Source organism: Ahaetulla prasina, chromosome 1 (genome assembly GCF_028640845.1).
Source record: "Ahaetulla prasina isolate Xishuangbanna chromosome 1, ASM2864084v1, whole genome shotgun sequence".
NCBI lineage: Eukaryota > Metazoa > Chordata > Lepidosauria > Squamata > Colubridae > Ahaetulla > Ahaetulla prasina.
Genome location: NC_080539.1, coordinates 292520512 through 292548023, shown reverse-complemented (window position 1 = coordinate 292548023; position 27512 = coordinate 292520512). Strand labels below are relative to the sequence as shown.

General features: G+C 40.9%; 1 protein-coding gene across 1 annotated transcript; it reads right to left on the bottom strand.

Annotated features, from left to right (window-relative positions):
* On the bottom strand, positions 1-27499 carry LOC131187434 (probable inactive 1-aminocyclopropane-1-carboxylate synthase-like protein 2). Its single transcript, XM_058161705.1, has 15 exons — positions 26490-27499; positions 22278-22891; positions 19068-19127; positions 18210-18280; positions 18009-18078; positions 14531-14597; positions 12596-12693; positions 8648-8725; positions 7259-7359; positions 6140-6229; positions 5021-5066; positions 4748-4889; positions 4068-4210; positions 3147-3300; positions 1-2509 (listed from the first exon to the last, which is right to left on the bottom strand). Exons 1-15 carry the CDS (start codon positions 27145-27147, stop codon positions 2211-2213), a joined length of 2691 nt encoding a protein of 896 aa, XP_058017688.1. The 5' UTR covers positions 27148-27499; the 3' UTR covers positions 1-2210.
* Between the last annotated feature and the right edge of the window lie 13 nt (positions 27500-27512).

Below are 27512 nucleotides of genomic sequence, written 5' to 3'. Positions count from 1 at the left end.
GCTTCTGGCACGCCATGGCACCTTTTTCTCTCTCCCCAGGCTCCCGAGCCTTTCTAGGAGCTTGGAAAGGGTGAAAATGGCCTTCCTCACCATTTCCTTACCAAGGCATTATAAAATGGTATTAACACTTCATGTGATCTTGATTCTATCCCTCTGTTTATGCAGCCCAGAACTGTGTTGGGTTTTTTGGCAGCTACTGCACACTGCTGGTTCATATCTAAATGGTTGTCCACTAGGACTCCAAGATCTCTCTCACAGTTACTACTATTGAGCAAGGTACCACATATACAGTACCTGTGCATTTTGTTTTTTTGGCCTAAATGTAGAACCTTACTTTTTTCACTGTTGAATTTCATTTTGTTAGATAGCGCCCAATGTTCTAGTCTGTCAAGATCTTTCTGTATCTTGAGCCAATCTTCTGGAGTGTTGGCTATTCCTGCCAGCTTGGTGTCATGTGCAAATTTGATGAGTTCCCCATCTATCCCCTCATCCAAGTCATTGATGAAGATGTTGAAGAGTACTGGGCCTAAAACAGAGCCTTGGGGTACTCCACTGCATACTTCCCTCCATGTGGATGTAGTTCCATTGAGGACTACACGTTGAGTGTGGTTGGTCAGCCAGTTACAAATCCATCTGGTGGTGGTGCTGTCTAACCCACATTTTTCTACTTTATCTATGGGCCTCTGGTGGCTCAACAGACTAATGCAGTCTCTTATTAACACAGCTGCTTGCAATTACTGCAAGTTCAAGTCCCACCAGGCCCAAGGTTGACTCAGCCTTCCATCCTTTATAAGGTAGGTAAAATGAGGACCCAGATTGTTGGAGGCAATAAAAGTTGACTTTGTACATAATATACAAATGGATGAGACTATTGCTTAACACAATGTAAGCCGCCCTAAGTCTTCGGAGAAGGGCGGGATATAAATTCAAATAAAAATAATAATCTAGTAGTAGGTTATGGTCTACTTTATCAAATGCTTTACTGAAGTCCAAGTAAATTATATCGACAGCATTCCTCTGGTCCACTAATTTTGTCACTTTGTCAAAGAATGCAATAAGATTAGTCTGGCATGGTCTGTTTTTGACAAACCCATGTTGGCTTTTGGTTATTACTTTGTTTGCTTCTAGGTGTTCGGTGATTTGTTGCTTGATTATCTTTTCCAGAATCTTCCCTGGTATTGAGGTTAGGCTAATAGGTCTGTAGTTTCCTGGATCTGTTTTTTTTCCTTTTTTGAAGATGGGAACTACATCAGCTCTTTTCCAGTCCTCTGGCAGTTTCCCTGTGCTCCAGGATCTTTGAAAGATATAGTTCAGTGGTTCTGAGATTTCATCTGCCAGTTCCTTCAGAACCCTGGGGTGTAATCCATCCGGTCCCGGTGATTTGAACTCATCTAGGGTAGACAGATGTTCACTTACCATTTTCCCCCCTATTTTAACATGTTCCTAATCTGTTTTTTTGTGGTGCTGTTTTTGATAGATTGGATTGTTTTTTTGTTATTTTTTACTTTTGTCGCTAGCCTTTGTTCATTGTGAACCTTAGCTTTCCTCACTTCATCTTTATAGGCTCGGGCTATTTGCTGATATTCTGCCTTAGTTATTAGCCCCTCTTTCCACTTTTTATACTTGTCCTTTTTGTCTTTCAATTTGTCAGATAGTTCTTTATGCATCCATGCTGGTTTCTTTTGAGATCTATTATTTTTCTTCCTCATTGGTATTGTGCTAGACTGGGCTTTTATAATCTCACTTTTCAAAATTTCCCAAGCTTCTTGAGTTTTTTCCCCCTTGAGAATTTTCATCCATGGAATCCTTATCAAGCTCTGAGTTTATTGAAATTAGCTCTCTTGAAGTCCAAGACTCTGATTTGAAAACAATCTGTTCAGTTGGGAAAAAAAACCTTCAGAAAAATATGAAACTGCTTAAGAGACAAATCTACTCATTTAAAAAAAAAGATAATATAGAGGTTAGAAACTGTAGAAATGCCAATCCCTTGCTAGTTGAGCCCTATCCATCATAATAATGAGAAGGCTAGATAGATAGAAGATAGATAGATAGATAGATAGATAGATAGATAGATAGATAGATAGATAGATAGATAGATAGAAGATAGTAGATAGTAGATTGATATTTTTTTTCTAGTAGATAGAAAAAAATATCAATAAGTAATTTAAAAGACAAAATTGATTGATAGCCTCTGGAAGAATGCACCAATGCTATTTCTTCCCCACTAACTTGCTGAAAACATCATAGACTTCTGGTTTCTCTTGTGCAAACTGCTCCACTGTATTTTTTTGCAACCAATCAGATGAGCGCATTTGTTGCTGAAGGAGACCAATTAGATCGCCAAGGGTGGAACTCCCGGAGGAAGTTGGTTCCTGGTGGTGAGACACAAAGATCACTTCATCTGTGCTGTCTACTGTGCCTTCTGATTCAGACAGACACAACGGATCTTTGTCGTCATTCAGGTTTTCACGTTCTCGTTCTTCTAGTACTTCACAGATTCTCTGCATCCCTGGAAAAATGGGTGGTGGGTGGGAGGGAAGTAAGGGAAGTAGATAGGATGAAATAAAAGTTGGATGCAGATATTTGAGAATACCTTAATGAGAGTAAAAACATAGCCACCATCAGATTTTTCCTTTGAGCTAAATCAATAACCCAGACAATGAACTCACACTGGATTCCCTGAAAATCTACACCTGCTACCAACTATCTCTTTTCTAGTATAAATGTACAAATGAACCATTCTAGGACTTTTCAGTTCACTTAAGTGTTTCAAAATGTGTTCAAACCAGCTAAATAAAATAGGACTTATTACTTCCCAAAGAAGTGTCCATGACTTGAAGGTCACTTATTCCTACTTCTCTGGTTCTAGAATGTCTACGTCTTCAATTGGTTTAAAAAATAAAGACAATAAAACCAGAATGCAAAGAAGAGCTAGGATGGTAAAATTAAGAAGAAAAGAATGGTATACATAACATTTGGCCAACCATGTTGAATATTGTCCATCAGTTGCATGCACATCTAATTCTATCTAGCATTTGATTGTTAATTCCATTTGCCCAGGACTGCAACATCCTATCTTATGTGGTAGAAGTTGGATCACCTATTGGGTTAAACTTGGATACAATATAGATGAGGACAGCACTAACCAAGCCTCAGTCGATTTATCTTATCAGCAAAGATGATGCGGAACCAGCCAGGCTCATTGCACTCAAATGAGATGCCAGGAGAGAGTAAGAGCTTTTTGTCCAGGAAGCGTTTCCACAGTAGCATCTCCTCTTCAAATGTTCTTTTTCTTAAATACTGGAATCAGTTAAGAGAGTAAACAAATAAAATAGCCAGTCTTATAGTCCTATAAAAAGTAATTGCATCATTCTCTCTCAAACTGCAGAAAATTTAACCCACACAGACAATCTGTGTCATCAGATGTGGTAAAGTTATAACTCCTAGCAGCCCCAGCCAATGATGAGACATGATGAGGTCTGTAGTTCAGCAATCTTTGTAGACCACAGATTCCCTATCTCTACCCTAGATATTAAGGGTAGACCGAGAACCAAGCAAAAAAAAAAAAAATCTCTTATCCAAACAGCAACCAAAAAAAGAGACATTTATGATGTGTGTATATGTGAGGATGCAAATACCTGTATGTATGTAATGCATGTACACATAAAACACTCACAATGATGCGTATATTTCAGCCCTCCCAAACTTGGGCTCTCCAAATGTGTCAGATACTTAAATCCCACATTTTTAAATATGTGTATTTGAGCTACCATTATTTTTTCCAATTTTTTTTAAAAAATGTTAGATATTGACTTGATTTCTGTCAGTCCTTTCCTGAGACCAAGATGAGAATTTCTGGTCTATCCAATCTATCCATTCTGTTTCTCACAAAGATCAATCAAACTAGATTGTAAAGACATTTTTTGTTTGTCAAGATAAACTAAGTGGAATTTGAAATTCTAGATACAAACTATAGAGAAGAGCAGTTGCCTTCATACCCTACTTATAAAAAGAACTATCTCTTTTTCCACTGGCCAATAGATACAGGGCATCTAAAGACCACTGACCTTTCGGAAGTCCATCCATATAAAAAAACCTGCATTGCGGTTGAGGAAGGGAATGCCGAGGGTCTTGAGTTCATCTGTCACAAAAGTATGTGCAGCTTTCAGTCTCTCATGGTTGGTGCGTAAGTATACTTGGTTGATCCAATCTAGCCAAGAGTAGAAAGACACTTAGAAAAGAGACAAATATGTATTATTGCTTAATTTCTAAAAGCCTGTTAGATCAATGGATGGATGGACTCCATTAAGAATACTGCCCTTTATGTAATATAAAGCAATATTCATGTTCCACCAGATGCATTTGATCTGTGATAATTCATTTCCAGACATCATTTGTCACTGACACTGGACAAGAATTTGTATATGCAAACTAGGCTGTAGCAAAAACAATAGTCAAGAATTTCCAAGGCTATATATTTGATGTGCTTAAGTGTGGACACACATAGGTTTAAGTGAAGGGGGACAATATGAACACGGTACTGATGCAATGTGAGGTTGTTTCGCTTTTTTTTTTTAATCCCAAATTTTACAAATTGGCAATCACCTTCAATATACTTCCTGAAATTCTAGGATACAACTCAAAATTCTATGACAGATATACAGTATATTTATAAATAAATAAAAAAATAGGAAAAAAGTCTCTCCTCAAGAGGAACAATGAATATAGATGATCTCAGGTTACTCACCTCTGTCTCTGAGTAGCTGGGCAATTTGGTATTGTATAGGCCCACAGATACCATGAAAGTAACTAAAACAAGTCACAGCTTTGATAACATCTTGGTTTAGTGTGTACAAGGCACCAAACCGAATTCCAGAAATAGCAAAATCCTGTAAATGAAGTAGAAGAACTACCAATCCAGCTTCCATAATATAAGTACTATAAATATTTTGATTCAATCAACATTCATAGTCAGGAATTTAAGGGATTATCACCTAAATAATAGTAGAATAATACTTACTTTACTAATTCCCCACAACACATGGGTCCTTTGTGGATCAGGCAATCTGTATGTGAGAAGAATACTTATATGAATATTTTCAATTAATATCAACCTTTTCCACTCTGGTGCTTTCTAAATATATTTGACTACCACTCCCAAAATTTCCAGAAAGAAAGTCACCTCATTTGGAGTCATGGGAGTTATAGTAAAACACACCTCAAGGCATTAAATTAGGAAAGGTTGTTCTTGACCATCAACCCAGAATGCCAAAACAACAAAGAACATAATTAATAATTATTGATATTGTTAATAGAAACTTTGTCCCATAGGGCCAAATGAATCACCTGTTAACTTTGCAAATATGGAAAAAGTGGAGAAACAATTTTTAAATGTCAACAAACAATATCCCCCACACCATCCTTTACTGGAAGTGAAAGTAGAAGCTCTGAAGAGAAAGTTTCTGTCAGGACTATGTCAAGATATAAATGATTAAATTTTCCCCTTACGTGATCCATTCATCAATAGCAATTTCATAAATTACATCTATTGTAGCTTAGCAGTCCAACCCCCTTCCCCCAAAAAGGGCCCAAGATCTTCTTCCTTCCTTCCTGAAAGCTATGTTTTCCTAAATGTGTTTCAGGAAGTAAAGGGGAGCTCAACTTCTTTGCCGCCATACAATTTTCTTAACCACATTACAGAATTTGTCTGCCATTGCCTTTTTCCCGGACAATTGGGTATCCCTCATCAAAGTATTAATCAGAGTTGACCATGCTTATAGCTTCTGAGATAAGCCAATGTGGCTGCTAGAAAAATATGAGAACAATATAAAGTGGGAAGAGAAAGAAGTATTCTCTCAGTAGTGCTTTCTAAAATGAGGGAAAAAAAAGATTACAAAGACACCGTCTGAAACCACTAGATAGATTAAAAAAAACTACTGTTCTCATTTAGGGAATATAGAATATTTTACCTCAAAAAACAATTTCCACTTCTTGAGCTGGAAGGGTACTCCTATCATTCACAGATTGCATTATTTATTTATTTATTTTACTAAATGCATAAGGCTTCTAACTCTATAATGATTTGCTAGCGGTGGTGACCTTTGCTACTAGATAAGTGAAGCTGTAAAGCAGGCCTTACCTATCCATTTCCAGTACACTGTGAAATGTGGCAGAATCATCAAAAACTGACAGCATATAGATCTCATCAACAATCACGTGCAGCTCATGTCTAGAACAGAGGAAAAGAGAAAACTTGGAAGGAAAATGTCTGGCTATCATGAAATAGGCAAGAAGTTTGCATTCTTTCATGGACAGGCACTATAATGATTGACTAGAAAAGAACATCCATGAGTCTAAGAATATTTGAGAATAAGAATGGAATTCAAGCATCAGCTAATCAAGAAGACACTCACTGCTAGAAATTAAAACACAACCTCAACCGATACTACAATCTCCCCATAAATGCTTTGATACACAAAGCAGCCCGCTGATTAGAGTCTGGCTTAACTCTCCCACTAAAAGCTTATAGAGAAGTAATGTAATGAAATTAATGAAATGGAAGGAAATTAGAAATCCCAGCCTCCGTGTCTATAAGTTTTTCAGCCCTATCATTGTCTGATAACTGAGCACCTTCTACTTCCTTGAATTCATATTTGTTGCCCTCTTCCAGCACATTTTTTACTTCATTTTTTAGTCTCTCTTTCTCTCCCATGGAAACTGGAGATAATGCTCTTCAATGGCTCTAGTCCTACTGAGGTGTTTCAAGATGGTGCCAAATTTTTCACTTCATGGCAGGCACACCATAATAATTAAACAGGCCTGTTTCCTTTTCCATGCTGTTCAAAATCCACATAAAACCCTTGAGGTTATCTGCGAATGCAATGTTACAATAATTAATTCTATTCCTCCTGTTCATCAAATTCAAGGAAAGCTGATCATAGTCTAAATTTGCATCAAAAAATCTACAGTAAAGGCCAGTGAATCTCAGGACCTAGAAACTCATGGAGAGCTTAGGATACTATTATTTTTTTGTATCACCTTCTCTCACATAAACTGCTTCCACTTGAAAGTTATGATTTATGGTATTTGCATTCCTGGTTCTGGCCATTCAGGTTCTAGCCAGCAAGTTACAGAAAGATCTCTAAATACTTTCAAAATCCATAATGCAACAATATGTTTCTAATATGAGGAAATGTTCAACGCTAACTGGGCACATATCATATTGAAAGATTCTCTAAAACATGTAAGATTGTCACACCTCTTTGCAAATTCCAAGTAGTCCTGTAACTCTGAGACAGAATAGATATCCCCCAGGGGATTTTGTGGATTCAGGAGAATTAAACCCCTTACTTTGATGCCCTATAAAAGAAACAAGAGCATTTAGAAGTGCAGATATATGTGTATATGGAAACTAAACACATCAATATATCAAATACAGCCTGTCAGGAAACCTACTTATTCTGCAGGAGGGTGATTGTAAAAACTGCCTTTTTTATTATTAAGTGGCTGAAACACGCAGCTTGATTTCATTCTTTAAAGCAGCACATTCTACAGTGTGGCAATTTTCTTTTTAAGCATGATCCTGATGGTTTTAAATCCTCCCCCCTCCTTCCTATCTTAAAGAAAAATAGCTCCGCCCCTCCTTGGGAGTGCTTTGGAAAATAGTGCAAGAAAGTTGCTATAAGATGAGGTCAGAGAGCCTACCCTTCTAGAAGCTACATCCTTCCAATGTTCCTGATTCTTGTGCCATCCCAGTTAATAAAATCGACTGGGTATGACGAGTTGTCACTAGTATTTTAGAGCTGCAGACTATTTCTAGTTCATTCTAGCCCACTATTTTTTTTAATAATTATTAAAACACAATTAAATATACATTTAATTGATAAACACACCAAACACAAAATTCAGAAAGGTTAATAAAATAATACAGGTAATTTAAAATTCTCTAAGTAAATGATCTATACTGAAGGAAAAAAATGTCTTTCCAGTGAACAACATTTTTTTCATTTTCTAGCAGAAAAACAATTATGTTAGAAACACAAATGCTTTGCTAAAGCAAATTGCTTTGTCATATATTCATTTGGAAGTTAGGTTAGTAACTTCCAAATGAATATATGGAAGTTAGGGGCCGGGATAGCTCATGCTGTTAAGAAGCCTGTTATTAGAACACAGTAGCCTGCAATTACTGCAGGTTCAAGCCCGGCCCAAGGTTGACTCAGCCTTCCATCCTTTATAAGGTAGGTAAAATGAGGACCCAGATTGTTGGGGGGGGGCAATAAGTTGACTTTGTAAAAAATATACAAATAGAATGAGACTATTGCCTTATACACTGTAAGCCGCCCTGAGTCTTCGGAGAAGGGCGGGATATAAATGTAAACAAAAAAAAAAAGTAAGAGGGCACTTGTAGGTAGCACTCTAGTCTTCATTTCATTCAAAGTCAAACAGGGTTGGGGAAATTACTGGTTGAAGGTAATAATTTTTTTAAAAAGTTTTATTCATTCTAAAGGGTTTAAATACAGAACAAGGAAAGTTGCGCCAGATGAGCTCATATTGCACTCGACAGCCAACATTTAGAAAAATAGATAAGGCTGGCAGACTAGCTTGGCCACTGGAATAATCTAGCAAGAATTGAATCAGCAAAGTTCACCTCTGATTGTGCATCCTGCAAGGCTTTCTTTAGCTTATCCACTGTAAGCTGGAATGGACGAGTGCAACTGCCAGTGACCTGAAATATACCAAACAAGAGATTGAATAGTGGCTTTCAGATCCATTGCATGCAACACTAATGAGGAATATTATTAACCAAGGTGGCATCATTCACACATTCACAGAACTTGGAATCTGCATTGTATTTCAAGATAGATATTTTAGCAAATCATGAAGAATCTTGGAATGCTAATCTAAACACAAGCATTCTTTTTTTCCAGATCACCAAATGTTTGTATCTCCAAGTCCCTATGATCTATTTTAAATGTCAAAGTTACTCTCCTATCTACTTTTATATCATGCAACATTACCATTAACATTCTGCTAATCCACCCCAACAGAGAACATTTGGTCGACATGAGGGCTAACACAACTGGCTACAAGTTTTGTTGTGGTCCGCCAGCAGCCTGTGGACCTGGCAGCAGAGTCGGACAGTGAGGAGGCTGGGGAGGACAATGGACCAGTCCTGGAGTCAGGAGAAGGCCGGGACAAGGGCTCTGCATCGGAGGCAGAGATGGGGCCAGCGCCAACTGGGAGTGATGCACAGACTCCGGAGCCTCGAGAGGCAGACAGCAGAGAGGCAGAGGAACAAGAGGAACCTGTCTGTAGTGCACGCATGCCAAGAGCTGCCAGAAGGCAAGAGCAGCTGAAGCAAAAAGGACAACTCGGGAGTAAGGCCAGAAGATAATTGGCTACTCCCATAAGGCTTAAAAGAGCATCAACGACCCATCGGGTTCTTTGTAGGAAAGCAACATTGATTTCCGTGCTTCTTGTCAGCGTCTCTTGAACTTTGTGGGGGTTTTGCCAAGAAAAGCCTTTGGCAGGTTGCCAAAGACATCAAAGGTTGGTGATAAGTCCAACAGACTGGTTATTAAGAATTTTGTTTTGGAGGAAGCTGAGAATGAATTAATTCTAAGCTGTTTTATTTTATTTATTTATTTATTTATTTATTTAATTAAACTTTTATACCGCCCTTCTCCCGAAGGACTCAGGGCGGTGTACAGCCTTCATTTAAAACAATTAATATACATATTAAAATAACAATTAAAAAGCTTATTCAATAAAAAGCCGAAATTAAAACCGTCCAATTGACCATATAAAATACCCAGTAAAATTACAATTAAAAATTAAAAATTAAAAATTTAGAATTTAAAAATCAGGCCAGTCCCGCTTGGATAAATAAATAAGTTTTCAGTTATCGGCGAAAGGTCCGAAGGTCAGGCAATTGGCGTAAACCGGGAGGAAGTTCGTTCCAGAGGGTAGGTGCTCCCACAGAGAAGGACCTTCCCCTGGGGGCCGCCAGCCGACACTGCTTGGCGGACGGCACCCTGAGAAGACCCTCTCTGTGAGAGCGTACGGGTCGGTGGGAGGCATGTGGAAACAGCAGGTGGTCCCGTAAGTACCCGGGCCCTAAGCCATGGAGCGCTTTGAAGGTGGTAACCAAAACCTTGAAGCGCACCCGGAAGACCACAGGTAGCCAGTGCAGACTGCGCAGGAGTGGTGTTACCCGGGAGCAACGTGGTGCTCCCTCAATCACCCGCGCAGCTGCATTCTGGACTAACTGAAGTCTCCGAGTGCACTTCAGGGGTAGCCCCATGTAGAAAGCATTGCAATAATCCAGGCGAGAAGTGACGAGAGCATGAGTGACCGTGCATAAGGCATCCCGGTCAAGAAAGGGGCGCAACTGGCGGACCAGGCGAACCTGGTAAAAAGCTCTCCTGGAGACGGCCGTCAAGTGGTCTTCAAACGACAGCCGTCCATCCAGGAGAACGCCCAAGTTGCGCACCTTTTCCGTTGCGGCCAGTGACTCGCCCCCAACAGTCAGCCGCGGTTGCAGCTGACTGTACCGGGATGCCGGCATCCACAGCCACTCCGTCTTGGATGGATTGAGTCTGAGTCTGTTTCTCCCCATCCAGACCCGTACGGCTTCCAGACACCGGGACAGCACTTCGACAGCTTCGCTGGGGTGGCCTGGGGTGGAGAAGTACAGCTGGGTATCATCAGCGTACAGATGATAACTCACCCCAAAGCCACTGATGACCTCACCCAACGGCTTCATGTAGATGTTGAACAGGAGAGGTGAGAGAATCGACCCCTGCGACACCCCACAAGTGAGGCGCCTCGCGGCCGATCTCTGCCCCCGTCAACACCGTCTGCGACCGGTCGGAGAGGTAGGAGGAGAACCACCGATAGACTCTTTCAAGGCGGCGGGAAAGATCCCCTCTATCAAAGAAACATTTATAATACCCCGGAGCCAGCCTCGTGTCACATCCTGAGTGGCCAGCACCAGCCAGGAGGGGCACGGGTCCAGTAAACATGTAGTGGCATGCAGCCTCCCCAGCAACCTGTCCACGTCCTCGGGAGCCACAGAATCAAACTCATCCCAAACAACATCAACAAGACGAGCCTCAGTCATCTCATCCGGATCATCGCAATCTTGGTCCAAGCTATCCCGAAGCTGAGCAATTTTATCGTATAGATAACCGCTAAACTCCTCGGCACATCCCTGTAAGGGGTCATCCCGTCCCCCCTGGTGAAGGAGGGAACGGGTCACCCGAAACAGGGCGGCCCGGCGGTTATCTGCCGACGCAATGAGGGAGGAGGCGTAAGAACGCCTCGCCACCCTCAGTGCCACTAGGTAGGTCTTTGAAAAAGACCTAACTAGTGTCCGATCAGCTTCGGAGCGGCTGGACCTCCAGACACTCTCTAGGCGTCTTCTCTGGCGTTTCATCTCTCTCAGCTCCTCAGAGAACCAAGGAGCTAATTGAGATCTGCGCCGGGTCAGAGGCCGCAAAGGCACAACACGGTCCAAAGCCCCAGCCGCAGCCTGTTCCCAGGCCGCCACTAGTTCTTCGGTCGTGCCATGGGCAAGATCCTCAGGAAACGGCCCAAGCTCCGTCTGGAACCTCTCAGGGTCCATCAGGTGCCTGAGACGGAACCAACGCATTGGTTCTGTCTCCCTGCGGTGGTGAGTAGCGGTTCGAAAGTCTAGGCGGAGGAGAAAATGATCTGACCATGACACCGGTATCGTCACTAAATCTCTTACTATCAGATCATTAAACCACTGTCCAGAGATATAAATCAGGTCCAGCGCGGATCCCCCCGAGTGAGTAGGGCCATCCATTACTTGAATCAGGTCCAAGGCCGTCATGGAAGCCTGGAACTCCTGAACCACTGTTGATGACAAGCCGGCCGATGGTAAGCTGAAATCACCCATGACCAAAAGTCTGGGGATCTCAACAGCCACCCCGGCAAGCACCTCCAGCAGCTCAGGCAGGGCTGTAGTCACGTAGCAAGGAGCCAGGTACGCGATCAACAGACCCATCTGATTCTTATGGCCCCACTTCACAAGAAGGGATTCACAGCCGGCTATCTGAGGAACAGTGGTCTCTCTCGGCTCCAGACCCTCTTTCATTACAACCGCCACCCCTCCACCCCTACCCTGGGCCCTCGGTTGATGGAATGCATGGAAACCTGGAGGGCACAGTTCAACTAGGGGCACCCCCCTTTCTGCGCCCAACCAGGTCTCCGTAATGCCCATAAAGTCCGTGGACTCCCCCTGGATAAGATCACAGATCAGGGGGGCCTTGTTAACCACGGACCGGGCATTACACAACATCAGCCGGAGGCCTGGGCTCTGAGGATCCTGGCCCTCCGGGGAACGGGGAAAGACTGGGGGGCCGGAGCACGTGATCGCTTTTAAATAAATAAATAAATAAATAAGTTTTAATAAAATAAGTTTATTGAGGACTGAATTGTGTTTAGTAATCACTACTTGGGCCTTGGTCACAACAAGTTTATTGTTCCTATGATCAAGTGATATAGCCAGAAAGCTGAATGGAATGCCAAGAGATTCCAGAATATGGTGGTCATTCACATGCTTCCTTACCTGGCTATCTAAATAGGCATAAACCAGCTTGACCCTGCCACACAGGTACACATTTTTGATGATTCCTCCATAGAAGGGAGTAGCAATCAGGAACGCTTCTGAAATAAAAAGAATAAAGCAATATCCTACTGCTGCTACTGGCATTCCTTATATTACTGAGGATCAGTTCTATTATCTATAAGATTTGATATATATATATATAGTATGTCTATGGTGATTCTCGGTCATCTAGGTCATAGCTGGCTTCTTCAGCTCTTGGATGAGAAGCAAAACATCTTCAAAGAAAAACCAGAAAATCCAGTTGCCTCTTGAAAAAGCACCTTTGGGACTTCGATCTATATGTTAATTTCAGTGTTAATTTTGATTTTTGTAATCTGCAGTTCTGGTGGTTTTAATGTCATTTCCACACCTCAAAGACAGAATATACATTCCTCAATGGAATGGAAAAGGATTTTTTTTAATTAAAAAACTACTCGAGAATTCAGTCAAATTAAGAATAGTTTTTAAAGAGCTAAGACAGGGCAAGCAATTTTATTTTCAGCCGGAAAAGTACAAGTTAGGTGGTTTTATTGGAAAAGCATTGGGGATGATGGGAAGATGGTGGCTGCCTAGTTTGCCCACCCCTGTGAGATGAAAAATTGTGTCAACTGTAATGCCCATCACACTCATGGGATGCCCAATCATCATGGGCATTAACTTGTGGAATGCTATGTTAGGAATGCTATGTTAACTTGCTATGCTATGTTAGGGCAATTCAAGCAGCAGCATATGAGAAGAAGGACTAACAGAACAGCCTCAAACTTTTTGACTCCAATGAAAAAGGTAACACATATCATTCATCTCAACAGAGAGAAAAATAGGTCTATCCCGGGAATCTCTTCCTGAGAAGGAAATGAGCTCTCCGTGAAAATATACTTTTCTCCTGTTGAATTTAATCCTAGCCCCACCACAAAAAATTCTCTTATGATTTCCTAGCTCATCACTTCTAAGTAGAATAGAATTCAAACAGAAAGAAAAACTGAATTGATAAAGACAAAAAGAGTTAAATTTTCTGAAGCCCTATACTCAGAGTTATCTATTTAAAGATATATCTATTTAAAGATGGGAATTCTGTGGGGGTTTTGTTGTTGTTTTTGTTTTCCATTGTATTCTTGGATGAATGCACATACTAGGTCAGATGGATGAATGTTGTACATATGAAGTAAAGCAGAAATTACTAAGAAAAAGAAATGAGTTCCATTACATAATATATATAGGTATGCCTACACAGATATTCTTTTCCCACAGAGTTCATCTTCTTTTGGCTCATAAATCATTAGCAGTAAAGAAATATGGTAAATAAATATCTGTGTAGTTTTGGTGTCATTACATACAGCAGGGATGCCAAACTCAAGGCCCGGGGGCCAGATCCAGCCTGTGGAGTATTTAGATCTGGTCCGCAGGGATGCCCTGGAAACAGCAAAGGACTGGCCCATAGTGTTTCTGCTGGCAGAAGGTTGCAGGAGGCCATCGCAGCCGAAAATGGAGCTTGGGAGCCTATTTTCGCTGGCAGAGTGCTCGAGCCACCACAGGCATGCCCGACATGAGTGACGTTGAGCTGGCCACACCCACCCTGGCGCCCTGAGCTCAAACACAACCCTGATACGGCCCTCAAAGAAATTGAGTTTGACACCCCTGACATACAGTAACAGTGTTTATGGAATAAACTGTCATAATCAAGCAGGTTAAAAAAACCTTTTAATGTACCAACTACGGCAACTAATTAGTCTTCTCCAGATCCACCCCGATGAATGTGAGTTATTTAGTACAGGCATTCTGTACTATGTTATACACAATACCTAGAAAAACCTAAGCAATTTCATTCCTCTTCTGCAAAAAATCCTGCTTTGGTGCCATTTAACAAACTTGTATTTTAAATTGCTCCAGCTCACTTACCTCCTGGATCACACAGAACCATAGCCAAAGTAGAAAACAAAGATCCACAGCCATTCTGCAGAATCACCTGGAGAAAAGATATTCAGACAGATATTATTTTCTGGAGAGACTATTCTTTCCAATAAGACGCCTAGCACCAAGGGCTATCCGTTCTCTTCTTTCTCTATCATAATCCCTTTTATCCCAAAAATTGCTTTTTCAAAAGGCAACTGGATTTTGTTTTTGCTCGAAGATGTCTCATTCTCATCCAAGAAGCTTCTTGACATCAGAATTGAAAAAGCTTCTTGGATGAGAAGCAAAACATCTTCAAGGAAAAACAAAGTCCAGTTGCTTTTTGAAAAAAGCACCTTTGGGACAACCATGATCTGGATCAGGGGTCCCTAACCTTGGCAACTTTAAGCCTGGTGGACTTCAACTCCCAGCTGGCTGGGGTATTCTGGGAGTTGAAATCCTCCAGGCTTAAAGCTGCCAAGGTTGGAGACCCCTGATCTGGATGACTGAAAATCTCCATAGACCCTCTTATCCTGGTGTATTTGAACTAGTTGAGGAGCAGCAAATAAGGAAACCAGCCCTCCTAGGGTTCCCTTAAACACTGGGCAGCAGGTATTCCACTGGGTGCTGAGAATTGCACAGTGCCTACTTGATGTCACGTTGGTAGCTGGAGAACAATATAAATATGTTATATAAACAAATAAATAAACTTGAAGAATAGTCCTTCTTTCCCGTAAAGTTTTCTACTACGAATTTGTGATTCACTTCAGAGTACATCCATGGATAGACAAAGGTCACTCTGTGGCACAACACAGGAGAATAAACCCATCAGGACAGGATTCAGCAGTCCATCTGAATCTGAAAGACACTTTGCATTGATTGCATTGCAGAGAACATATTCCCCTCATTCTAAGCTAAGTTTTCAAATGAACTGGTGTCCCCCCAGCTCTCACATGTAGGGAAGCAGTGGTCTCAAGAAAGGAAGCCACCTCCCGAGGCTCAGACTTCTGAGGCTATTGCAATTCCTTCTGTTTGTGTCTCAAAGATGCTTTTCCAAAAAGCAACTGGATTTTCTTGGGGGTTTTTTCCCCCCTTGAAAACAGTTCACTTCTCATCCAAAAACTTCTTCAGTTCTAGCTGAATGGTGGTGTTATGTCCCCTCCCGACCACAACCCAAAAAGACACGCGAGCTGACTTTCCTTGCCAGCAATTTACTCCAACAACAGATAACAGTCCTGGCAACGAATCTGCGACTGCCTGCCAAGTTCACCTCAGACCAGCGTAATTTGCAGTTCAGAAGTCAAAGTCTGAATCACAAAATAACACAGCCAAAGCTCCCAAAAGTCAGTGTTTGTCCGTCACAGAGCCTAACGGCAGCTCCGCCCACTTTTATACCCAGTGGGGTGCGGCTCCGTGACTCAGCACTCCCTGGGCCGGCCCCTCCTTTCCTTTTGCTGCACACGCTTCACTCAGCGTCGCTGCCTTGCATCTAACCACAATTGATTTTCCTCAGCTAGCTCTTGGAGCTCTGCCAGGGAGGAGGAGGAGGGGTAGGGGGAAAGAGGCCGTGTCAGCTCCTCCTCCTCCACCTGGCCTGCTTCTGGAATCTGGAGCGAAGCCAGAGAGGAAGATTCTGCAGAGGGAAGCCCTGTCGGCTCTTCCCCCTCACTTTCTGAATCACTCTCTGCCAGGAAGCCCGGCTCGGGCCCCGCAGACACAACAGGTGGGGAATGTAAAGATTTATATTTTAGCAGTCATCTGGTTGTTAGTATTCTGAGAGTTGGTCATTAGCTCTCTGAGAGTTGTTGAGGTCACTTGAGGGTTTATCTGTATCAGAGTCACCTCTGAATCAGAGTACAAATGAATGTGGAACCTTCTTGGGACTGCTGACAGAACTCTATTGTAAACAGGAGATAGGTGATGTTGTATTCTTCCCCCTCTGTTGAAACAGGGCAGTTCACTTTTAACATAGATGGCTCCTTTGACCCCTCTTTCAATCCAGTGATCCTATCTGTCCAGAATCTGAACTTTGCTTTCCTTCAAAAAAGTGACCTTTGTCTTTCAGATGCAGATGAACTGCTGAATCCTGTCCTGATGGGCTTGTTTTCCTCTGTTGTGCCATATGTTTGTTTCCCCAATTATAGATCTGCACATATCTTGCAGCATTGCACTGCATATACCACATTGCTCAGTTTGTGTCCAGCTATTTTATCCTTGGGGTGGATGAGCTTCTGCCTTAATGTATTCTTGGGTTTAAAGTGTGCACGTATGTTGTGTTGGCAGAAGCTAACTCAAGAATACATTAAGCTTGTCCACCCCAAGGAAAAAAACATTTATTTTCTTTTTGCTACAATAGATAAATATGTTGAGAAATTGGAGGGCAGGAATGAGAAATTAGAAAACCTGTGACACAAAAGTATAATTTCTGCTGTCTTTATCACTCTGCAACTTCTTTTCCCAGTAACATCCACTTGCTTTCTACACACTCCTAACATAGTCCTCAACTTACAACTGTAGTTGAGGCCAGAATTATGGTTAGAAATTGTGCTGGTTGTTACATGGTCATCATATATACTGCACGAATCAAGAAGAGGGCCATGAAAATATTTACAGATCCCTCACATCCAGGACATAAACTGTTTCAACTCCTACCCTCAAAACAACGCTATAGAGCACTGCACAACAGAACAACTAGACACAAAAACAGTTTTTTCCTGAAGGCCATCACTCTGCTAAACAAATAATTCCCTCAACACTGTCAAACTATTTACTAAATCTGCACTACTATTAATCTTCTCATCGTTCCCATCACCAATCTCTTTCCACTTATGACTGTAACTTTGTTGCTGGCAATCCTTATGATTTATATTGATATATTGACCATCATTTGTGTTGTAAATGTTGTACCTTGATGAACGTATCTTTTCTTTTATGTACACTGAGAGCATATGCACCAAGACAAATTCCTTGTGTGTCCAATCACACTTGGCCAAAAAAATTCTATTCTATTCTATTCTATTCTATTCTATTCTATTCTATATCACCAATCTAATTTTACGATATCTTTTTGCAGCAAATGTTATGCAAATGCAGCAATCGTAAAGTAAACCCACAGTTATTAAGCAAACACTGTGGTCGTTAAGCAAGCCCAATGTTCACAATGTTCACTTTTGCTGAAAACTGGAACACTGTAAATCGCGGCCATGTGACCACAGGACACTGCAAATGGCCATAAATGCGGGCCAGCTGCCAAAAGTCCAAAATGCAATCCCATCACCATGGGGGTGGATGTCAGAATTCAAACCTGGTTTATAAATACTTTTTGGTGGGTCCGTCAAAACTTTGAACAGTTGCTAAATGACATTCATTTATTCATTAGTCGGAACCATGACACACTGGTTGTTAAGCAAGGAGTACTTGAAGACTTTCTGACACATAATGCAGGGAGAAAAAAAAATCAGACAAACCAAAATGTAGGTTGACTTACATTTTCTGCTTTGAGAGGTGAAGGGGCTTTGCTGTAATAGGTCAAAAATCGAGCCACTTCTTCTCGCACACTGAAGAAGATACAAAAGCAATTAGAGTTTTCCAAGTGATATCTTCATTCCTCTCTAGGCTGTATCATGGAAAACACAGATTCAGACTTTCTGAGAAAAGAGGGTGAAGATTTATGACCAAGGCTACTTACAACATATGGCCCTTCCAATCAGGGTACTGCAGCAGGGAAGGATCTGTGAGGTTCGTGGCACTTTGGGTCAGCTATCAACAATGAGAAGGAGAGGCCAAAATTATTATGCATATTGCCAGGAAATTGGCAAGTAAAAGCTATGAAGGTTGATAATTTACTTCTTCACTTGGAAGGTATCTTGCAAATGAACCACACACACTGAGGTTGGGTATGCACATTGTGATTCCTTTCTTTTTGGTTTAATTGGATGAACTCAATCAAGCTTTGTTTGTCTAAGAAACTACAAGTGTACAACCCATGACTTTGAATAGTATGAAATAGGCCTAGGTTTTTATTGAGTGATTTAGATCACTATCATTTAGTAATTTTCACAAAATATGTATAAAATGCATACATATACTCTGCTTAAAGTGCATTGCCACCAATTTAAAGGAAAGCAGTGGCTTTGCTTCCTATCACAACGTATCAGATTTTGTCTACTCCTCCGGTCTCCTCTTACCCCATAAAAGACCTGGGATGGTGAATAAGGGACTAAAAGAACTTATCCATTTAGCATAACCATTTGTCTGTGGTTTATGAATAAAAACTAGAATGGTATTGCAATTCATATATTAGTGATCCAACAAAACTCCCTAAACAGATTTCTCAAAGACCCACAGTCCATGACGAAGGAAGAAGCATATGATTATTCAAGAAGAGGACAAAATCGGTAATAAAAACAGGTAATATAATAGAAAAAACAATATAAGCCTTACGTGACTCATCTGGGAAATTATTTTCTTTGTGAAATCATCATAAAATGACATCACCTGGTGATTACTATTACTTAAGAATGATGGGTATTTACAATATTCTTACCTTTTTGGACATTAGATCAAAGCAGAGTTTGTTCTCACTGTTAGCCAAATTAATGATGCCCTGGGAATACAGATAAATGTTTCATTAAAAGCAAGAATTAGTTGCTATCCTATTAGCTACCTCAAAAATTATGTTCTATAAAACTTTAGCATTTCTAGAACCAATAAAGATTCTGGAAAGAGGATTGTGATAGAAGATACATATGAGTCAAGAGGTTTATGTTTCATTTTGTGTGGGTTTTTTGTGTGCATTTGGAAGACTTGTAAAGATATGATATTGTTGTCATTATGGAAACTTGGTGGGATGAAACCCACAAATGGAACATACAGCTAGAGGGATTTAAATTATTTAAAAGAAATAGACCAAATAAAAGAGGAGGTGGAATTGCACTATATATATAAGAAATAATTACATCTCTACAAAAATAGAGCACAACAATGACAAAAACTGTCTTGAATGCATTTGGGTCAATATTAAAGTGGCGGGGAGGAATGACATTGCCATAGATGTATACTATAGGCCACCCAACCAAACAGAGGAAATAGATGAACTTTTTGCTAGTCAGTTAACTAAGGTATGTAGCAAACACATCTCAATAGTAATAGGGGATTTTAACTACCCTGACATCAACTAGGAGACAAACTTTGCAATACTGCATCCAGTTTTGGTCGCCACGATGTAAAAAAGATGTTGAGACTCTAGAAAGAGTGAAAGAAGAGCAACAAAGATGATTAGGGAACTGGAGGCTAAAACATATAAAGGACGGTTGCTGGAACTGGGTATGTCTAGTTTGATGAAAAGAAGGACTAGAGGAAACATGATAGCAGTGTTCCAATATCTCAGGGGTTGCCACAAAGAAGAGGGAGTGAAGCTATTCTCCAAAACACCTGAGGGCAGGACAAGAAGCAATGGGTGGAAACTAATCAAGGAGAGAAGCAACTTAGAACTAAGGAGAAATTTCCTGACAGAACAATTAATCAGTGGAACAACTTGCCTCCAGAAGTTGTAAATGCTCCAAGGCTGGAAGTTTTTAAGAAGAGATTGGATAACCTTTTGTCTGAAGTGGTGTTGGGTTTCTTGCCTAAGCAGAGGGTTGGACTAGAAGGTCCCTTCCAACTCTGTTATTCTCTTCTCTTCTCTTCTCTTCTCTTCTCTTCTCTTCTCTTCTCTTCTCTTCTCTTCTCTTCTCTTCTGTTTGAAATTTGCCTATATTTATATTGTCCATTGTTTATTCCATACCATTGTTTATGTTTGGGAGCTTAATTTTTCATATAAGACTCAAAGAAACTGCAGTTTAGCATTCTACACAAACACACAAGAGAGATACATACCAATTCCTTCATTCATTACTCATGGGGGGCGGGGGGAAGCTTAGCTGTGCCTATTTTACAGGTAACTTTTAGATGAATAAAATGTACTGTATATATTTAATTGCTACTATTTGCTAAGGAAAGCTAAATTGGTTTATGCTAATTTTTTTGCACAAAAGTCCAGTAAGCTAACTTAAATGAGCAACAGTATTTTTAAAAAAACTAAAATTAATGGCTAAGAGAGGGTTTGAATCCAAACCAAATCAGTTCAACAGTTCAGCTATATTACAGTCTATTCTGATTGCTATGGGAGAATGAACTAAAAGCTTAGCATTCTTGTAATGGGCTTCTCAGCTAAGAAAAATGTAATTAGGTTGATTTTTTTTAAAAAAACACCTCACATTTTGAATGAAGTTTGAAATGAAAGTAGCTATTTGAGTTTTATATAATATAAAAAGATCATGCTGATTAGAGCTAGCATAGCTGGTTTTATTGATGGATAGTAGTATTAATGCTGCTACCATTTGGATGCCCTGATGTTTTAATGTTTATCATGGAAGCAAAGTATGTTTGTGAAGAGTCATGTATTAAACATGTAAAAGTTAATCTGCAGAAAACTCTACTAATGTTGCTTTGGAGAAAAAGCTAAGAGCTACTTTGAAAATCACTATAGGATCTACACTGACCCTAGTTTTTAAATTTGGCAGCAGGATAAAACTCACTATAATCAGTGTTAAAAACACAATACCAGCGATGAAGGGTGAAATGGAACAAAGAATTCTAACCATCACAAAAACAGGTATGTCTGGCAAATTGATTTTTTTATAGACAGGGAATGTTATGGTCCTTCAAATGCTACCGTACTAAAATTCTCAACAACCCAGAAAAAGCATGGCCATACTGACAGATACTGGGAGCTACAATTGTGAAATCTCTGCTGCCCCAACTTTCAAATAACTGAAGCCAACAGGTTACAATTTAGCCTGGGTCTGGATGGGAAACTACCTGAAAATCTACCTTGAATCCATTGATGGAGGTGAAATAGAACATAATTGTTGATTTAAAATTTTTAGCTATATATGTAAATCATCTGCACAACAAATTTAGAAGCACATGTCAAGTAAAGTATGTATCAGGGTCATTCTATCTCTTAAAAATATTACAATGACTTGGTGTGGTTGGCATTCTTTCTCTGCATTAAAAAATAACATTAGTCTTTATGGTTTAGAATGTTCTTAAATGCCAAATTTAGGCGAACTAACTCTAAAATCAAACCATTTTAAAATAAATAATGCAAGATCTTTTCATCTAATATTCATTTCTGCCTTGTGGGGCAAGGAAAATCACATGGAAACTATAGAGGAAATTATTACATCACTTCACGCCTAGTGTGGCTACTGCCTAAAGAGAGTTCAGCTTTCTGTTAAGCTTTTTCTTTTTAAAAAAAAATGTTTATTCCAGGATGATTGTTAACTCAATAAATAAATGTCTTGATAGGTTTAGAGAATAGCAGTTATCTTCCTTTCTGTCCTATATAATATACCAAAATAGTTCACGAATGAACAAACTTCCTTCTTTATTTCCTTCTGCATTGGACATATATTCCATAAAATGCTCTCAACATCTCAAATACGCCTAATTCAGTCATTTAAATTCCCCACTGAGGAACAAAGATGCAACATCTTTGTCAAAGCTTTTCTTTCTTGATGGTAAATAATAAATAGCCACCGAAAATCAGGATAAAGAATAACAGAGTTTGAACAGAGTCTTCCAGTCCAGCCCCCCTGTTCAAGCAGGAGTCTCTATGCCATTCCAGATAAACAGTTGTCCAATCTCTTCTTAAAAACCTCCAGTGATGGAGCTTATTGAGAGACAAGTAACGACAAGACTTTTTACTCACACTGGGGTTTTTGTCCTCATCATACTTGTCAGCATGGTAAAGCTGGTACACCTCCTCTGAGAACATCGAAGCAACAGCCATATTGCCTCGGTCAGAGAGGTAAGAGCTGTTTTGAAAATCAGCATGGTAGCAGGAATGCAACCCCTTAGTTGCACTGTCCGATCTGGTTTGCCCTAACTGGAGGGCCTTGGCTTCTTCCGACAGACGTTCTCCTATTTCTGTGGAATTGGAGAATGTTTGATGAAGGTCTACATTCGGAGCTACTCCAGTTGCGCAAGAGCCCTGACTGCCCGTCTTTAAGACGTTCAGCATTTGGGCAAAGACGTTGAACATACGGAAGTCATGGTCCCGTTCCAATTCAAAACGTCGCTGCTCCATTTGGATTCTGCGCTCCTCCACTTCCACATCTCGCTGGAGGCGGCGTTCCTCCATCTGCAGAAAGCGCTCCTCCATTTCCCGCTGGGCAGATAAAGTCTTCAACAGCAGGGCATCCATAGGGTCTTTTAACCGCTGGCCTTTCCTTTTCTTCCTCAAGCGGTGCAAAGTAGAAAAACCAGGCCATGCCCCTAGACTTTGGATCCGGGATGAAGAAACTGCATTAGGTTCCCTGAAACCTAAGAGTAAACAGATTAAGGATAAATACCCCTAACAATTTGTTCTTTGTGCAAAGGTCAAAACTGCTTGAATGATTATCGGCTATCCTCTTTTAATCTGACTCCTGACAAATTGAGTATATGAGTTACATGAGTTACGTACATCAAAGAATATTAAGCAATGCACATTTTTCTTTATATCATAGATAATATATGTTACACAGACACAAGAACGCAGTTGAATCCCCAATGTACTATATTATAAAATATACTGGTATGATATTTTACAGTAGCTGTCTTTGCTGAATATACTAAATAATAAATGAGAGAAAAAAATCCCATTTTGGCTTAGGATATAATGCAAATCTAGCCACCATCTCATCCAGCATTTCTCCTCAGACCAAGGCTATTGTACAGTTCCACATTAATTCAATAAGCAAAATGGCTACATGCAAAAGTGGAGAGATATCCTAGTCTTACTAAACCTCCAGTCATAATTATAAGTGGTTCCAAGAAAAGGATTAGGGTCTGATAACAGTTTATTCATAAGGCTTTATTAAAAATAAATCTAAATTAATTCATCTGCTTCAGCTAAATAACTTCCATCACCACATGTTCATCCTATAGATTACTTCATGAAAGTTTCTCTTCCAGCTTCATTTACATTTTCTGCTGAAATGGGGGCAGAGCCCAATGTATAGTTATGTCTGAATGTCTTACTCTGGATATACTGCACAGAAGCACACAACCCATCATTTCCTCTATACATCTGACTGAATATAAAAAATAGCATATTGTATGAGGAAGGGGGGGTTTCTAGCTCCTGTGAACATTTTATTGTATAACAGTCCAGTTTGTAAGGTCTCAGTGACAGCACTGAGTCTACATTTTGTTTTTAATGTGTTATGTTATATATGTCTATATCAACTATAGGTAAAGGTAAAGGTTCCCCTCGCACATACGTGCTAGTCGTTGCCAACTCTAGGGGGCAGTGCTCATCTCCGTTTCAAGGCCGAAGAGCCAGCGCTGTCCAAAGACGTTCTTCATGGTCATGTGGCCGGCATGACTCAACGCCAAAGGCGCACGGAACGCTGTTACCTTCCCACCAAAGGTGGTCCCTATTTTTTCTACTTGCATTTTTACATGCTTTCGAAACTGCTAGGTTGGCAGAAGCTGGGACAAGTAACGGGAGCTCACCCCGTTACACGGCAGCACTAGGGATTCAAGCCGCTGAGCTGCCGACCTTTCGATCGACAAGCTCAACATCCTAGCCCCTGAGCCACCGCGTCCCTATATCATCTATATATCTACCTATATATCTATATATTTATATCGATATAGTTCAGGTTATAAATATTTTAATAAACCTAATCAATTAAAAAGTTTCTTTACTGCTAAACAAGTATGCTAATATGATCAGCTGAATCTGTTTTGCCACATATATTTCTACAGAATATAAGTGCCAGTAACAAAAAAAAACCTTAAAGAAGCACTGAGATTTGTTTGTTTTCTCTCTTAAAATTTCTGGTATCATAAGCTATTTTATAGAAACCCAGAGAGAATCCCGGATTATACTAAACCCTGGATAAAAGTATTTTGAGACTTCAGAAAGATAAAGGTGATTTCCTATGATACTGTCAAACGGACAATTATATATATATAATTATATATATTGCATTTTATATCCCGCCCTTCTCCGAAGACTCAGGGCAGCTTACACTATGTTAAGCAATAGTCTTCATCCATTTGTATATTATATACAAAGTCAACTTATTCCCCCCAATAATCTGGGTCCTCATTTTACCTACCTTATAAAGGATGGAAGGCTGAGTCAACCTTGGGCCTGGTGGGACTTGAACCTGCAGTAATTGCAAGCAGCTGTGTTAATAACAGACTGTCTTAGCAGTCTGAGCCACCAGAGGCCCAGTAGATATTTGAAATATCTATGTCATCTCTACAAGATTCTAAGACCCAATGACTTCTGAGAGACCAAAACTGATGAAAAAGACAATATTTGCTAAGTAATCATCTTCTTTTATGAATCCCAGTGTTTTCCTCCCGACCAAAAATAGCTCATTTCCTAAATTATTCCATCACCAATCATATGCTGAGATTGCTAAAAGAAAGTTCCCAAGAATGCTGCTTCTTCTTGGCCTAAAAATAATAACAGAACTCCACCAATCCATAGTCAACAGTATTACTACAAGTTTCTTCTGCTTTAACAAAGCCTACTCCATTCAGGTGCTTTTCTGGTCCTGGGAAAAATGAATGGAGAGAACAATAGCCGAAACTCACTTTGTGCCTGCTTATGAAGACTTGAAGGTGTTTAAGTAACTAAGTACTATTTATTTTCTCGGTGGAGTTTAAACCTCCAGGGTACTTTTGACTTGTAATCAGAACTAATTGGTCTTTATGACATCCAAAGCCATTTACGTCTATCCTGAATTCTTTTAAACCTGTTTTAAATATTGTCTATCATGGTTTAAAGCTACGGTTTGCACATCAAACACTACAAAGACCAGTTTCCAAGCATGCTTCAGTTATGTTGATTTAAAATATTTGGACAGACATAAAAATATAATGAATTTCAGGAATATTCCTTTATCCCATTGTTTTGAAAATCTATGTACATTACAAACTGTGATTATTTGAAGAGAAATGCATCTGTACCACCAGGGTCTTAAGTATTCTTAAGAGGAGGAATGGCAAGCAGTAAAAATGAAAGTGAAATCTTCTAAGCAGCGTATAAATATAATATTAAAGAGCGCCTGTCATTTCAGATCCATTCTAGCAGCGCCTGTTAGTGGGCATCCACTCACCTGCTGCCTGTTACGTCCTTCAACTTGTTGTGTCACTGCTGCATCACCAGCCATCCCATTAAAGTGAATGGGACTGTCGGTGAGTCAACAGTGAGTCAAAGGAGGAGCCGCTGTGGGACAGAGATGACATTTGCACTTTAAAAATGATGATTTAAATTGAGTTTATTTAAATCAAGCCTTTTTATTAGTCATTTAAATCTACTTGATTTAAATTAAATCCACCCTGCTGCATGGCACTGCTCAGTTAGCAGACCAAGTTCACTTCTTCTACTGTGATCCCACTTCTCTTTTCCTCAGTGTTCACTTGAAGGAGAGAAAGGAGGTGAGAAACGTTCCCTAAAAATGGCAGAATTTTAAGGAGGAAGTATTGTGGAGGGAAGATAGATTAATGGCCGGGACAGTAGTGTTCCTCCCTTGGGTTTTGGGGTTCTTTGGTTTTTTTTAGTCTTTATTGCAGGTTTCTGGAAAAGAGGATTACAATTTACTGTGTGCTGTTTAACTGCTTCCCAACACCCATACTGTTTTTGGCAGATGCCCATTTAACAGGATGTCCAGTTAGGTCCTGCAAAAAGATCCAGCTATTCTCCTCAGGGCAAAAGCAATTGAAGTTGCAAGAAGATAGGAAACCTGGAGAAACCTTTCCTAATGACAAGCATCTCTGTGGGCAATGAAACCTATCCAGGAGCTGTAGGGTTCCCGCCACCCAGCACGCTTCTAAAGATTGTGGCCTTTGCTCAGCCTTTTCTCAGGAGCAGGACAGAGGCTCTTCGGGATGGCCTGAATCGATGTGGCATTCCTACCTGAGAGGGAGACAGTGGTCTCAATGGGGATCTCCACCCTGGAGATGGGCGAGTCAGGCTGGGACCTCTCCAGGAAGGCCCTGTCTATCTCCTGCTCCTCAGCAGAGTCCCCAGGCTGGTAAGTAGAGAGAGAAGGCAGAGGCTCAGGCATCAAGCCCTGGTCCTCTGAATCCACCTCCTCGCATTTGATCTCCATCTGCTCGGGGGGCTGAGAGGGTGGGAAGGTCAGCGCCGAAGAAGAGCCCAAGTGGGGATGGTAGCTCTCCACCACCCCACCCGGGAGCCCTTGCTGCGTCAACACGTAGCTGCCGTTGCCGTTGCCGGTGGCGCTGTAGACGAGCGGAGGACGGCTGGCCAGGACGCGGTCCATCACCTCGTAGAACTTCCACGTCCTGCCCCCGCGCGGAGACTTGTTGTTGTCCTTGATGCGGCGGTACTCGAGCTTCATCTTCTTGATCTTCTCCCGGCACTGATCGCCGGTGCGGTGGATGCCCTTCTCGCGCAGCACTTCGGCGATCCGGTTGAAGACGTGCTGGTTCCGCAGGCAGCTCTCCAGCTCCGTCTGCACCGATTCGTCCGCCCACAGGTGCAGAAGCTCCACTACCTCGGGATCCGACCAGTTAGTGCCCCGCTCGTACTTCTTGCCTCGAAAATCCATGCTTTCCCGGCTCCCGATCTCCCCGCCGCGCCCACCTCCCGCTTAAGGATCGAAAAGCAAAGGCGCACAAGCGGAGACGCGAAAAGCCATGAAGCGGCTATTGCTTGAGCCTCGCAAGGAAGCCTTCCCGGGACTGGAACGGGCTTGGCTCGGTTCAGTCTATTGGTCCTGGGAAACCTAAGGCTTCCGTTTATTAGGAAGGGAAAGGGTGAGAAAGATGGCCTTTTTTTCCCCCCGAACCCTTTTTGCGGCTCTAGAAGCCGCAGAACGGATCGGATAAGTTGGCACGGCTCGGCACGGATATCGGCTTTTTTTTTTTTTTTTTAACAAAGCGAGTTCCCGGGTAAAGCAAGCTAGGGGCGCAA